This window comes from Heteronotia binoei, chromosome 3 (assembly GCF_032191835.1).
Source record: "Heteronotia binoei isolate CCM8104 ecotype False Entrance Well chromosome 3, APGP_CSIRO_Hbin_v1, whole genome shotgun sequence".
NCBI classification, from domain to species: Eukaryota; Metazoa; Chordata; class Lepidosauria; order Squamata; family Gekkonidae; genus Heteronotia; species Heteronotia binoei.
Genome location: NC_083225.1, coordinates 160,590,476 through 160,604,704, shown reverse-complemented (window position 1 = coordinate 160,604,704; position 14,229 = coordinate 160,590,476). Strand labels below are relative to the sequence as shown.

The window sequence follows — 14,229 nt, the reverse complement described above, 5'->3', positions numbered from 1 at the left end:
ATTCATAAGCAAGTACTACATTCTAAACCATGCATCTATTTGTATATATGACTTATATGCCTATTATTCCAGTTTACCCTGTGAAACTGGCACAGAATCACTAATTGGTGGATTGAATTCAACTATTTGTTCCTTAATTTCTTTCTCTTCTGCTAAGCCTTGTTTCTACCAGCCATTACAAATTCATAATGTCCTGTCACTGTAACCCATAATGTGCTATAAAACATGTTCATACATATAACCTCTATAGCAATGGGGCTCTCTTTTCCTGTTTTTCCCAAGAATACACAGTGCTGTCACTGGAATGTAGTTACAAATAATTGGATTGGCTATGTAACTATATTTAAAAAAAAACACCCATATAAAATTGCTTTACAACAAGAACATAAATTGTTGCTGGAAGCCCTCTTGGTAATATTGAAAAAAAGATCTGCTGTACACAAGGCTATAGGTGAAACTTCAAGACAGAAACCATTATTCTTTTCTTTACCATGACAACTTCCAGGTAGCTAATTGTTTTCAAAGCATTTTAGGCTTCACAAAAACTGGCATGATGTGGAAATGCTATTGTTTACCCTTTCACACTTGACAAAAGCAATTCCCACGTGAACGACAAGCTTGGCTGGGGGACAGTCTTGCTACCTTAAAGGAGGAAATGGGTGGGTGAGTTCTCAGGCACAAGAAATTGTCATGTTGTCACTCTCTGTTTTTAATAGCAAAGCCACTTTTGTTCTCACTTTTGCTGTTACTATTGTGACCTGCAAATACTTGGCTAAAATTTCTATATAATAATTAATCATAAATGACCCCCCCCCAATATAATAAAGATATGCATTGTAAAAAAATAAAGTTATCAGATCTATTAAAAATAGTAACTTCTTCCTTATACAGATTTTTATAATACATAGACACACCTTGAAATGAAATAACACAAGAGAATAAAAATGAATGCTTAAAAGGTTAGATTGCTTTAATTCTCTATCAGTAGTTTAGTCATTTGCAAATCCCCATGTTAAATCCTATTACAGTTTGCATCTGAATGAGAAATAGATGTGTGCATATATTTCCTAATATCTTCCATTTTAAATTTAGATTTGGACAAATACATTAAACATTTTTCTCTGAAGGCTGTAATCTCCTCAATGGAGGCAAATATGACAGCTCTCTTCTAGTAAGTGGCTTACAGTTATTCCCTCTAATGCCAGGGAAGAGTCTTCCCCATTGATGTCAACACACCTTTAACACTTGCATTCTTATTTACTTGAAAGGAAACTAATGAGGGGGCAACTTGAAATGTCCCCTCAATTTATGTATTCAAAGGAACAGGGTTACTCCATGCAAACAATACAAGAGGGGTGTGCCTTATTTCAACATTTTTATTTCTTATTCTGCATCCTCAGAGCCTTCCCTGAGAAAAGTTGCTTTTAAAAAAGATTAATATATTTAATGTAGAAAAACAATTTCAAATAAATAAGCACAACTTGCTCAGCAGGCAATATTTATAAATCCACAAAAATCTTATTAATGTTTTAAAAAACACTGTAGTCCAGTCATTCTCTCCAACTGTGCCATTCTCATTCTGTACTTTCAAGTTAATTTATTAAATGTCCAAAGTTGACCAAAACCAGACAGTTTTCTAACAAAAACAACAAAGTTTTCAGTTTATGCAGCTTTGACACTTGAGAGGAAGTTGAATATTAAAGCCGAAGAGAAGCTGGGTCCGAAGTTTTTCATTAGCACTTGGTGAAGACAGCAAAGAACAATACAACATAACACACAAAATGCAGTGCAAGGGGTGGGAAGTCTTCCAATTCCAAACTTGCACAGCTTTGTCAAAGTGGAATCTCTCTCTCTCACTCTCTGAGTCAAATTGGAAACTCAGATTGGGGGTTTGCTGTTTGACTGATTGATTGGGATTGCTTTTTGTACTGCTATTCCTCCTATGTTCAAACCTCCCACTTTCTGGAGGACCACAGTAGTAAGTAATCAATCAAGATTAGAGGAGAGAACTTTGACTTTTTAGTGAGTCCTTTAGTGTTTTATATTGTGTTGTGTTGTACAATCATTCCTTGTGCCCTTAAATCTGTGGATCCGTGAGAAAACAGCCTTTTTGTTACAGTGCTCACCTCTGACTGTAACGTCTTTCTTTTGAAGCACTTCTTCGCCAGTGTATATATTCCTTGCTCTGCAGGCATAGGAGCCTGAATGTTCAAGTGAAATGTTCTTGATGGTAAGGGTGAGGTCAATGGAATACTCCTTAGTGGCTGCCTTTTTGACTCTTGTTTGGTTGTTAACTGTTCTTGGTAAAATCCAGGCAATGTCTTTGTATAGGAATTTGCTGGCTAAACAGGATAACACCAGGTTTTCTCCTTCAATAGGCATTTTCTCTAAATTAATATGGAATCCACTCGGCACATCTGTAAAAAAATCAAAAGATAGTGATTACTCAGAGGAAATTTCAAAAGCATATACTTTTTAGAGGTACTACCTCTCAATACTTTCTCCCCAACAATAATCCATATTGCCTGCTGCCAATCACCTCTCCCTGTGGACAGCCCTCCCATGAGTAGAGAGTTATACTTTGGGGACAGCTTTTCATTACTAATTGCATGACATTTGTCTGTTCCTACAAAGTTTTTATATTTTGGAAAGATACATTTTTGGTGAGTTCCCCTTCAACTTATTGTTGCAGGAATGACTCCCTCCTTTCCTTATGTGTAGGTTAGAAATGATAGGTTTCCACATCTCCAAGCAGAGATAAATGGTTTGGTGCAAACCATTTCATTTCTGAGTCATGAGTCAAGGAAGCAGGATAGATAAGCATGTGACTTCAAAATCTTCAAGACTTCCAAGATTTCTAAGGCAGGAATAAGTCTTGGAAGTCTGTGAGCTCACACATTCACTCTTCTCCCCCTCTTGGCATACTTTGATATAATGGGTGATGGCTATAGCCAGTGTTTAGTGTTGTTTCACAGCCTTTTAGAACACAAATTTGCAATAGACATGGAATGCTTCTGGCATATTAATCTGTCCAAGGACTATTAAATCAGAACAAATATATAAATCCTGAAAACCTTATGGAATCATCATTTAACTTAGAATTCATGCTGGAAAGATAGTTTGCTAGTCCAGCTCTTAAAAACAAATCAGAATTATTCTCCAACAGAATACAACTAAGCAATTTCTGGGGTTTTTTTTAAATATACTTTGAGAAATATTAAATGAATGGTGAATAGCAAACTGATACTGAATGGCTACTGGGATATAAACTATTTCTGTAATAATAGCCTTTTCCCTCCCACACGTTATGAAATGATCTTTACAGGAATAATCCTTTGAATTTAAAATAAATAACTAAGAAACTATTCATTCTTAATTATGACATTATGCAGTGGCTGCTTTGAGTTGTCAATCAGTTTTATTCATTTCCACCTCTTTTATATCAGAAGGAATAGGGCAGAGTTACAGTCAAGGCAAATTTAAATTATTCACATATTCTTAAACATCACTTTGTGTTTGTTTAATTCTAATTATCTAATTTTAAACTAGGAAGATTGATGGGTGATAATTACCTGTTAATTACTCTATCAGGTGGAAATTGTTGCTAAATGCCTGATGCTGCATGAATAGAAAGTATATGGGCTTCTTTGACATTAGAAAAAAAACCAGCAGAGCTATAGTAAGAGGAAGTTTACATTACCAGAAGTAAACTTTTTTTTAAAAGCCCCCCAACAAAGTAATTTCTCCCCCCGTCTGACCAGATTCAAAGTAACCAGATCAAAAAATGGACACTGGCTAAAGCTACCACTGACACCTAATACCTGTAGGCCACACCACATTTACAAATGAGACTTAAATTATTTGTTGGATTTCCTCCATCTCTAATTTGCATAGAAATCCATCACTGTTAATTGTATGTTTTATTTTAAAATGACTACTGGCTGCTTTCTTTTAAGGATGAATAACATTTTCCAGTGATGCAAAGTGAAAAATTGAGGGTATCCAACTCTCAAGAATTGGATAGACAAAATGCACGAATATGCAGTTATGACAAAACTGACAAATTATATTAATCAGAGACTGAAAGATGAATTTGAGAACAACTGGTAAGCTTTTTATGCTTGTTATAACTAATCTTTGTAGTTATACATTTGAATAGTTTATTTTATAAAAGACAATTTCACATGAAATATTAAGAATGCAGTATAGTATAGTATAGTATAGTATAGTATAGTATAGTATAGTATAGTATAGTATAGTATAGTATAGTATAGTATAGTATAGTATAGTATAGTATAGTATAGTACAGTACAGTACAGTATAGTACAGTATAGTTTTTGTAACAACAAAATGTTATGTTAAATATCCTCAAGTGGTGCATCTCAGTCTAAAATACATTTTAATGGCCATTGCTTTTTGTTTACTGGAAAGAAACCAGGAAATCTCATTGGAAATAATTAGCTGCTAATTATTTTTTGGTATCTTATGCAAAAAGTTGCTAGATGTCTGATGCCGTGCAAAGAGGAGGCATGGGGGGCTTGTGCCCTAATTGCTCGACTCAGAGGAAGTCCAAAGTCTTCCTGTGGCCCAACGAGCCTTCCTCCAATGGAAGAGACTCTTCTCTAGACGGAAGGGCTTCTGTTATCAGAGGAAATCTCCTTGGGCTGATGGAAAGCTTCAAACTTGATTCTAGAAGTGACACAAGACTCCTCTTTATGTCATCGATATATTGGATGACATCAAGGTTTACATCTCTTTTTCCAAGCTGCCCAACAGTGCTGGAGCTGTTCTGAGCTGGTTCTTGGCTACTGTGGTCAAACTGCACAGGATGAACAAGTTTAAATTAAATCCTGACGAAGAAAAAGTCAATGCTGCCTGGGAACACTGAGACCTTGAAGGTGATGTATTTCACACTTCTGATGGGAGTCAGCTGGCCCTTGCTGATTCAGATAAGAGACTAGGGCTTATACCAGGCACAGCATTATTGCTAGAGAATAAAGTTAATTCAGCTGTGCAAAATGCTGGCTTCCATTTTTATGTAGACAATTAGATTACCCCCTCCCTCCCTTGACCTGGCCAATTTGGCCATGTGGATCCATACTATGGTGAGATAACTGAAATGTACTTTACATGGGCCTATCCTTGAAGAAAACATGGAAAACTTCAGCTGATAAAGAATCCCTTGAAGAAAACATGGAAAACTTCAGCTGATACAGAATCCCACAACTTGATAACTATTAAAAGGACAGGTCCTCTTGTGGATCAAAAACTGGCTAATTAATAGGAAGCAGAGAGTGAGTATAAATGGGCAGTCTTCTCAGTGGAGGACGGTAAGCAGTGGGGTGCCGCAGGGCTCAGTACTGGGTCCCATGCTCTTTAACTTGTTCATAAATGATTTTGAGTTGAGAGTAAGCAGTGAAATGGCCAAGTTTGCAGATGACACTAAATTGTTCAGGCTGGTGAGAACCAGAGAGGATTGTGAGGAACTCCAAAGGGATCTGTTGAGGCTGGGTGAGTGGGCGTCAACATGGCAGATGAGGTTCAATGTGGCCAAGTGCAAAGTAATGCACATTGGGGCCAAGAATCCCAGCTACAAATACAAGTTGAAGGGGTATGAACTGACAGAGACTGACCAAGAGAGAGATCTTTGGGTCGTGGTAGATAACTCACTGAAAATGTCAAGATAGTGTGTGATTGCAATAAAAAAGGGCAACGCCATGCTGGGAATTATTAGGAAGGGAATTGAAAACAAATCAGCCAGTATCATAATGCCCCTGTATAAATCGATGGTGCGGTCTCATTTGGAATACTGTGTGCAATTCTGGTCACCGCACCTCAAAAAGGATATTATAGCATTGGAAAAAGTGCAGAAAAGGTCAACTAGAATGATTAAAGGTTTGGAACACTTTCCCTATGAAGAAAGGTTAAAACGCTTGGGGCTCTTTAGCTTGGAGAAATGTCGACTGCGGGGTGACATGACAGAGGTTTACAAGATAATGCATGGGATGGAGAAGGTAGAGAAATAAGTACTTTTCTCCCTTTCTCACAATACAAGAACTCATGGGCATTCAATGAAATTGCTGAGCAGTTGGGTTAGAAAGGATAAAAGGAGGTACTTCTTCACCCAAAGGGTGATTAACATGTGGAATTCATTGCCACAGGAGGTGGTAGCAGCTACAAGCATAGCCAGCTTCAAGAGGGTGTTAGATAAAAATATGGAGCAGAGGTCCATCAGTGGCTATTAGCCTCAGTGTGTGTGTGTGTGTGTGTGTGTGTATATATATATATATATATATATATATATATATATATATATATATATATATATATATAATTTTTTGGGCCACTGTGTGACACAGAGTGTTGGACTGGATGGGCCATTGGCCTGATCCAACATGGCTTCTCTTATGTTCTTATTGAGAGCCAGGTGGAGTAAAAATGAATATCTAGCAATTTCTGACTACAACTCTGCCCTGTTCTACAGTCACTTTCTTGGTTTCTAATTAATTCTTGAAGTTCAATCAATGTGCCGGATATAACTTACAAAGTCCTTCATGACCCACAGATCAAATAAGTACTTCTCCTGATATGCAACTGCAACAGCTTTGGTCACCTGAGATACTGTCAAATGTTTCCCGCTAGTGCATGCAAGTTTTCAGATATAGTCTGGTGTGAGTTCTTTTCAGTTCACTGATTTCTACTGCACACCAGCTGTCAAATATTGCAGGGGTGGCCAACAGTAGCTCTCCAGATTTTTTTGCCTACAATTCCCATCAGTCCCAGCCAGCATGGCCAATGGCTGGGGCTGATGGGAGTTGTAGGCAAAAAACACCTGGAGAGCTACCGTTGGCCACCCCTGATTAATATTGTAAAAACTAACTTCTTTCTGATGCCAAATGCTATTATATGCCAGCTGTCAGTTGTTGTAAACAGGTAAGTGTTACTGGATTTTTTAAAAAAATAATGACAATGTTGAACATGAAACAGTGAATATGCAGAGAACATTCACAATCCAGAGCATATTTGCCATCATAAACCATGTAGAATTTGGAGGAGAATATTTTTAGTGCAAACATATTTCACCTTTACCTTTGGACTCAAGTAACTATTTCTTGTATTCATATTGGTCTTTGGCCATATTCTGGTGAATTAAGTTTTTGCATATGTATTGTGTGATTTTTACTCTATATGACTTAAAAGATCCCTTCTAGCCTTTGGCAAACCTACTGCTTTTTCTGTTCAGTTTCTACTGGCAGCTGTCTGGATGTTTTACCTCCTAGTAAAGTATGCCTAACTTCTTAAGAACACTAGATCCCATCTGTCTGCAAGACTAAAGAGAACACTGCTATTAGGAGCCGCATGAATGTGCCAGCATTTACAGTGGAAGCTGAAGCTCACTTTCAAACTTCTGTATCAGAAGACAAAGCTCCTGCAGTATTACATTGCTCAGTTTTGATTTACAGCCTCTGGATAATTTCTGTGGCCTGACCCATATTTACACAACTTTCATGAACTGTGTCAGCATCTTAGTTGGATACTGTGCCACATTATTTCCTGTCTTTGTTTACTGGATTGCACCGATGTTAGTACTGGGAGCAATTCCACTGAGCAAAATTCCAGCCTATTCAACATGTGGCCTAACAGGGGAGCTACAGCCCCTTGCACACAGTTCTCAGTTTGGCACTGGGATATGGGAAGATATTTCTGTATATCAGCAGGGGGGAAAGGTGATGTCTGCACAATAAGAGTCAAGGAAAAGAAAAAGGAAAAAATCTAAATCAAGCTCAGGTACTGTACACTTCAGAGTACAGCTAATTTAATCTTTATTAAATTAGTAATCTGATTTCTCCAGGTACAACATTAGTACAACATCTGATTTTTTCAATTATAACATTAGTACATTTTTACATCCTGGATACTTTTAGACATAAGATGAGAAGGAAAAAAAACTGAAAAAATATACTGTATATTTATGTATGTGTGAGAGAACGAGTAAGTGAAAAACAGAGCGATGCCATCATGTCCTTCATTTAAATAAGTAACTACTAATTGGTAACACCTCACAGCATTTGTTAAAGCCTGAGACAAGCTGGGTAACGAGTGGCTGGAATAATGTAAAAGACTTTTATTTACTTTAGTGATTTGAAACTTCCTGTGGAAATAGCTCCCAGGTTTCCTGATGGAAGATTTTGTTTATCTTTGCCAAGTACCATCAGGAATCTCAAAATAAAATGCCTTTAGTGACACTGGTCAGCCAGAAGATAAGGCAGTGCTGTTCCTGTCTCACCCTCAGTAATTGCAAACACGCCCAGGGTCCTGCTGTGTGCCAACAAAACAGCCAGAAATAGGGGAAGGATCGGACTGATGGAGTGGACTGGAAGGTACAAAATGGATCCGTTTGGTTTACAAAGATAACCTGGAGTAACCATGAAGGGCCAAAAATTAATGGAACATATTGAAAGCATATGTGATACTACTGATTATTTAGAATGTATTCTTGGCTCAAGGAAAACAACAGTAAAGTAGACTGTAGTACACAATCCACTATTATGTCACAATAAATTTGGTAATCTTAAAGGTGCTACAGAACTCTTCATTAGAAAAGTTTACACAAAAGTGTAAACCAGAACTGTTTTTGTAGCAGGAACTCCTTTGCATATTAGGCCACACCCCTCTGATGTAGCCAATCTTTCAAGAGCTTACAGGGTTCTTATTACAGGGCCTATATTGTAAGCTCCAGGAGGACTGGCTACATCATAGGCTTGCCAATCCCCAGGTCCCAGCGGGGGTTCTTCCACTTTCCCAGGCTCCTTCCCGCCCCCAGTCAGCTGGCCGGCGGGGGGAAGCCCCGCCCCCAGAGGACCATGTGCCTTTCCAGCTTCGGAGGCTTCAGTCTCTACTTGAGAAAGGCTTCCTCTTGGGATGGGGTGTCTGTGTTACTTTGAAGAAATTGGCAGCAACTCGTGAGTAGAGAGGCCAATCCCTCACTTCAGAGACGCCAGAAACGGGGGGGGGGGGGGGATGTCTGCTGAGCACTTCATTATTCCCTATGTGGAGATTGATTCTCATAGGGTATAATGGGGAATTGATCTGGAGGTTTCGGGGGCTCTCGGGGAGCTGTTTCTTGAGGTAGAGGCCCCAAATTTTCAGTATAGTATCTAGTGCCTCTCTCCAAAGTACCCCCCAAGTATCAAAACGATTGGACAAGGGGGTCCAATTCTATGAACCCCAAAGAAGGTGCCCCTATCCTTCATTATTTCCTATGGAAGGAAGGCATTTAAAAAGGTGTGCTGTCCCTTTAAATGCGATGGCCAGAACTCCCTTGGAGTTCAATTATGCTTGTCACACCCTTGTTCCTGGCTCCGCCCCCATGTCTCCTGGCTCTACCCCCGAAGTCCCCAGATATTTCTTGGACTTGGCAAATCTACTACATCAGGAGGGTGTGGCCTAATATGCAAAGGAGTTCCTGCTACAAAAAAAGCCCTGGTGTAAACTACATGTGATGGTGACAGTCAACATCTTCAAGCAAAGGCCTGGCCCTACTGTGTCAAAATCAGGGTAGAAAAGCTCTGATTTGAAGTGTGAAAAGAATAAGCAGTCAGCTGTGAACATTCCTTCCATCTTCCATCTTTCCCCTCAAATACATTGGTCTTCCCCATAGAATCATCCACCTTCATGGTACAAATCTATACGAAGAATTCATGAAATCTCTCTTTTCCATATATTGCATCATTTACATATTTTTGTTTACTTAAGTGGGGACCCAGATTATATTGTTCTCCTCTGGTCTATTTTATCCTTCCAACAACACTGTGAGGTAAATAATGCTGAGAGTGTGGGGTTGGCCCAAGGTCACCCAGCAAGCTTCTTAAACCTGGCTCTCCAAGATCCTAGTCCAACCACTATACTACTCTAGAAAAGCAGCTCCAATCTGGCTGTGGCTCACTTTAGATATGGATGGAGAATGAAAGGGCAAGGTACAGTAATACATTTTAAATTTGCTAATGCAATGGTTTAAAAACTGTATTCTACAAAACTCTGGGCTTTCTCAAAAGCTAATTAAGAGCTTGTAATGGAGAAGATCAATAATAGGTTACATACAAACATTCCAGAAAGCATAGGTTGCCCACTACTAGTAACCTCCCTCAGCAACTGTTACAAACAGTTATGCCAGTCTGGAGAATTTCAGAGGTGAAATAAAACCACCAGTCGTTTGTCAGGGAAAGATCTAAGCACAATATCTAATAAATAATATTTGATACTGGAAACAAACAAAAAGGATAGACCATGATCTGCAGATATGCCTTTTCTATGTACATCCCCCCACTGTTTATTTCTTTAGCCTTGTTCACATGTTACAATGAACAGAACGCTCATTGTGTATGCTGCCTATTTGTGCACACGCCTGTTTGTAAGGAAGAGCCATCATATTCACTTTAGGAATGAAAACAGGGACTAGTTCCTAGATAAATGTGGAGTTTGTATCACATATTCTGTAATACACGTGATTACAGTAACGAGAATTTTCCAACACACTTACAAAGAATGATCAAGTGTACACTCTACAGAGACTGTATGTGCATTCAGTGTAACTTGTGAACATTGCTCTTACCATTGTTTAATGGAGGTATACCTCTACTAGGTAATGAATGATTCAGACATTTTTTTCAGTGAAATTGACAGCTGGAGACTACTACCATTTTACACAAGTAGCCATTAATATAACTGACATACTATCTAGTAAACAAATCAGAGATGCATGGAGTGGAGACAGATATCATAGACCACCACACACAACAAAAAGATCTGCAACAGGACCAAAACTTGTCCAGAGTCAATTCTGTTGCTCTTTCTCAAGATACTCAGTGTTGCATTCAATGGCTAATAATAAAGGAGTAGTCCTGATCAGTCAATTCTTATGCACACCTTACAATCTTTCAGACTGATTTAAAACATGCAAAGCAGCAAATCAGTACCCATAAATGTCATGTTCCTTTGGCCACTGACATATTTTACTGTGGCCTTGGGGCTCCAGCAAGTCACAGGCCACCTGATAACAACCAAAAGATCTGCACCAGAACCAAAACCTGTCCAGACTCAATTCTGATTCTACAAGCTCAGTCCAAGCTGTTACTTTGTAAAGTACTTGATACAGCTTCAGAAAGCTCCCACTTACTTGGACTTCCCACCCTTACCAACATATCTGTATGGGCATTAAGACCACAGTCAGTCTGAGTTGCTCTAATGGAAGCCTCCTTTCCTAGGTCACTGCAGAGCATCCAGTACATCTTCTGAGACGGATGACCTGACTTGCCCTGTGGTTAGTGTCAAGGGGAGGGTCTGTGGCTAAGTGGAAGAGCCTCTGCTTTGCATGCAGGAGGTCTCAAGTTCAATCCCTGGCACATCCAGTTAATAAGGATCTGGCAGCAGGTAATGTGAAAGACCTTGACTGGAACCCTGGAGAGTGATTGCCAGTCTATGTAGACTGACCTTGATGGACCAATGAGCTGATTCAGTAGAAGGCAGCTTCATATATGACTTCACACAAATCCCAGGAGATTTCCTGCCCCTTCACAGACCCTTAAACAGTGCCCTACCAACCAACTGCTTTTTGCCCCATACATTCTGGTACCACTGCCATTCTTTCGTTAGACTAGCCATCAAATGAGAACAACTTTGAAAACTGATGAAAAACTAACAAACGTCAAGCAGTCAGTCTAGCTCCAAAGTATCTATTTTGAATACACTGAAAGGAAATCCTTCTCAGCATCCTGGCCTTTTGTTCATAGCCATCAGCGTTTTTGTACTGGCATTAATTTAAAGGTGCTCTCCTCCCCTTTCCCCCTTCAGCAAGGACCAAAGAACTGGAACATTTAGTTTTTTATTTGCATGGAAGGAGAAAAGGTTACTTGATCATAGTAGTAATTTAGAAGGGATTCATACAACTACAAAAACTGAGAAAAGTTCTGCATGATTTTAGCTTATTGGATAAAAAGCATTTGGTAAACCTCAACAAACATTTTTGTGTGTAGTGGTAGGAACAAGTGAATTTAAGGGCTCATTTCTGTTGCCTGAACCTTATTTTATTTGTTCTTATCTCATTTTGCTCCTTTTATCACATGCTCCCTCCTCTACTTTATCCTTTGTGTTGGTTAAGCTGAGAGAATGTGACAGGCCCAAGGTCACTGGCAAGATTCAAACCTGGTTGTCTAAGTTCCTTAACCCCTAACCACTCTGCCCTGCTGGCAATCACTATGTACATGAGGCAGCACAACTGGCCCAGATGGAATGCTTGTAAACATTCTGTGACATTACAGTGCTTCAGCCAACAAAGAGGACACAAGGATATCTCACATGTGATAGCAACCAGTGATAAGCAGCAGCACCTGGGCAATCATATTTGTGATATACTCTATGAGTTAATTTGTTCACTGTCTTAAAAACTAGATTTGCATTTACCGCAGCCATTGTTCAAAGAGGAATGGGGGGAAATCCAATCTATTAAATGGTTTTAGGATTTGATACCCCATGAATTGTACTTTACCTGTTACGAAATAACGAATGTTTCTTTCATCAGTTCCTAATTTATTGGAAGCAATGCAGGTGTAGATTCCAGATACCTTGGATTCATCCACAGTCAAAATGCTAGCAGTCTGTGAAAGAAAGAATCGTTTCAGTTCATTTCAGTTCTCATAAGATTCACTGAACTATTTTTCAGTGATCTTCGTGAATCCTGACACAGATACAATTCATTTGTTCATTAATTCAGTCAAACGTGGGACAGCAACCAGGAGCTGCAACCATGTAAAACCATGGGAATAACAGTAAAACAACAGGAAGGCAGCTTTCCTAAGATACATTTATATTACTAGCATTATTACAGTCTAACTCTTTGCGTGGATTTGAAGATTCAATCTTTATTTTTATCTTGTACTTCTGATGTACAGGTTACAATAAATGAGGTGTGGCACAGGCTGCCTATCATTCAAAGGAATTGGAAATAATAACATTGGAAATTATGGCTCCATCTGCAACAGGTTTATGTGTTGAACGAGTTTTTTTCCAGAAACAATTGTTTCATATCTTGGCTTTAACATACTGGATTTGGCTGAAAAGGATGGCATGTATTTCTGGGACTCCATTACAGTTGTCATTTGCAGAGGATAAAAAGGTTGTCATTTGCGGAAGATGAAAACATTCACAGCAGTGCATTTAAGTGCACACATTACTTTTTCTTAGACCATACAATAACTATGGAAACACTGGACTAGATCCACACTACTGGCAGTGGAACAAAGCTGCCTAGGCAGGATTTCCCCCACCTCCCCACTCCTACTGAGCCTCATGGGATTCTAAAACAGTATGAAGGAGGCTACTACGGGTCTTTAATGACAACTAGAAATGGATGGCAATCAGCTTCCCCTCCTCTGCCAACAAAGTGCTGTTAGGCCAACACAATGGCACCTTTGGATCAAATCTCTTATCGATATAGGTCAGTCACCTTTTTGTTCTAAAAATATTTAGCACAAAAGGCAAGTGTTTGTGTTAACTGTTTATATGCCATTGTTTCAAACCAGAGAACTGTCCAGAAATACAAATGATTCTTGGAATAAACACACGTTCTTCAGAACTCAAGAAAGGAGCCTTCCCAAATAGTCCTTCACAGTAGCCCTTAAAGGCTAAAACGAGATTTGTCCACACTTCGAATTAATCAACTGGATAAACACTTGGCAATAGGTCTCACTCATGCTTACAAACACAAAACAAAATATACCAAATTCTTTTTGTAAGTACAGACAAGCAAGTAGCCCACAATGAAGCAATTATTCCTTATAATAAGACTCTCAGCATTATACTTCAGATCAACACAGAAATCTATAATTTTATCTGATTGGAGTAATGCCACATTGAGCTGTCCAAGAAAAAGATTCTACAACTGGATTATCCCCTAATGGGACTCCAATTGTGAGGGTTACATGCCTTCATCCACTAGATCAGGGGTCCCCAACTCCCGAGCCGGGGACCACTACCAGGTTACGGCCTGTCTGCAAGCGGGCTGCGAAGCCTAGCGCCCCCCCCCCCATGGAGTTTAGCCTTGTCACCCCCCTGCTGCTGCCCTCCCTTTCTCCCTGGTGTTGCAATGCTGCACAGCGCTCCATCATTTCCCTCCCTCCCCCCGATTGTGCCGAGCCGAGCTGAAACTGGGCCTTACCAGTTTCGATGGGGCCA

General features: G+C 39.3%; 1 protein-coding gene across 1 annotated transcript in view; it reads right to left on the bottom strand.

Moving 5' to 3' along the window:
* FLT1 (fms related receptor tyrosine kinase 1) overlaps window positions 1-14,229 on the bottom strand; it is a 151,445-nt gene that overhangs the window by 55,437 nt on the left and 81,779 nt on the right. The window contains exons 12-13 of the mRNA XM_060234740.1: window positions 12,545-12,653; window positions 2,127-2,417 (exon numbers count right to left, since the gene is read on the bottom strand). Of these exons, the coding sequence (XP_060090723.1) occupies window positions 2,127-2,417; window positions 12,545-12,653 (400 nt within the window). The remainder of the gene's footprint in view (window positions 1-2,126; window positions 2,418-12,544; window positions 12,654-14,229) is intronic.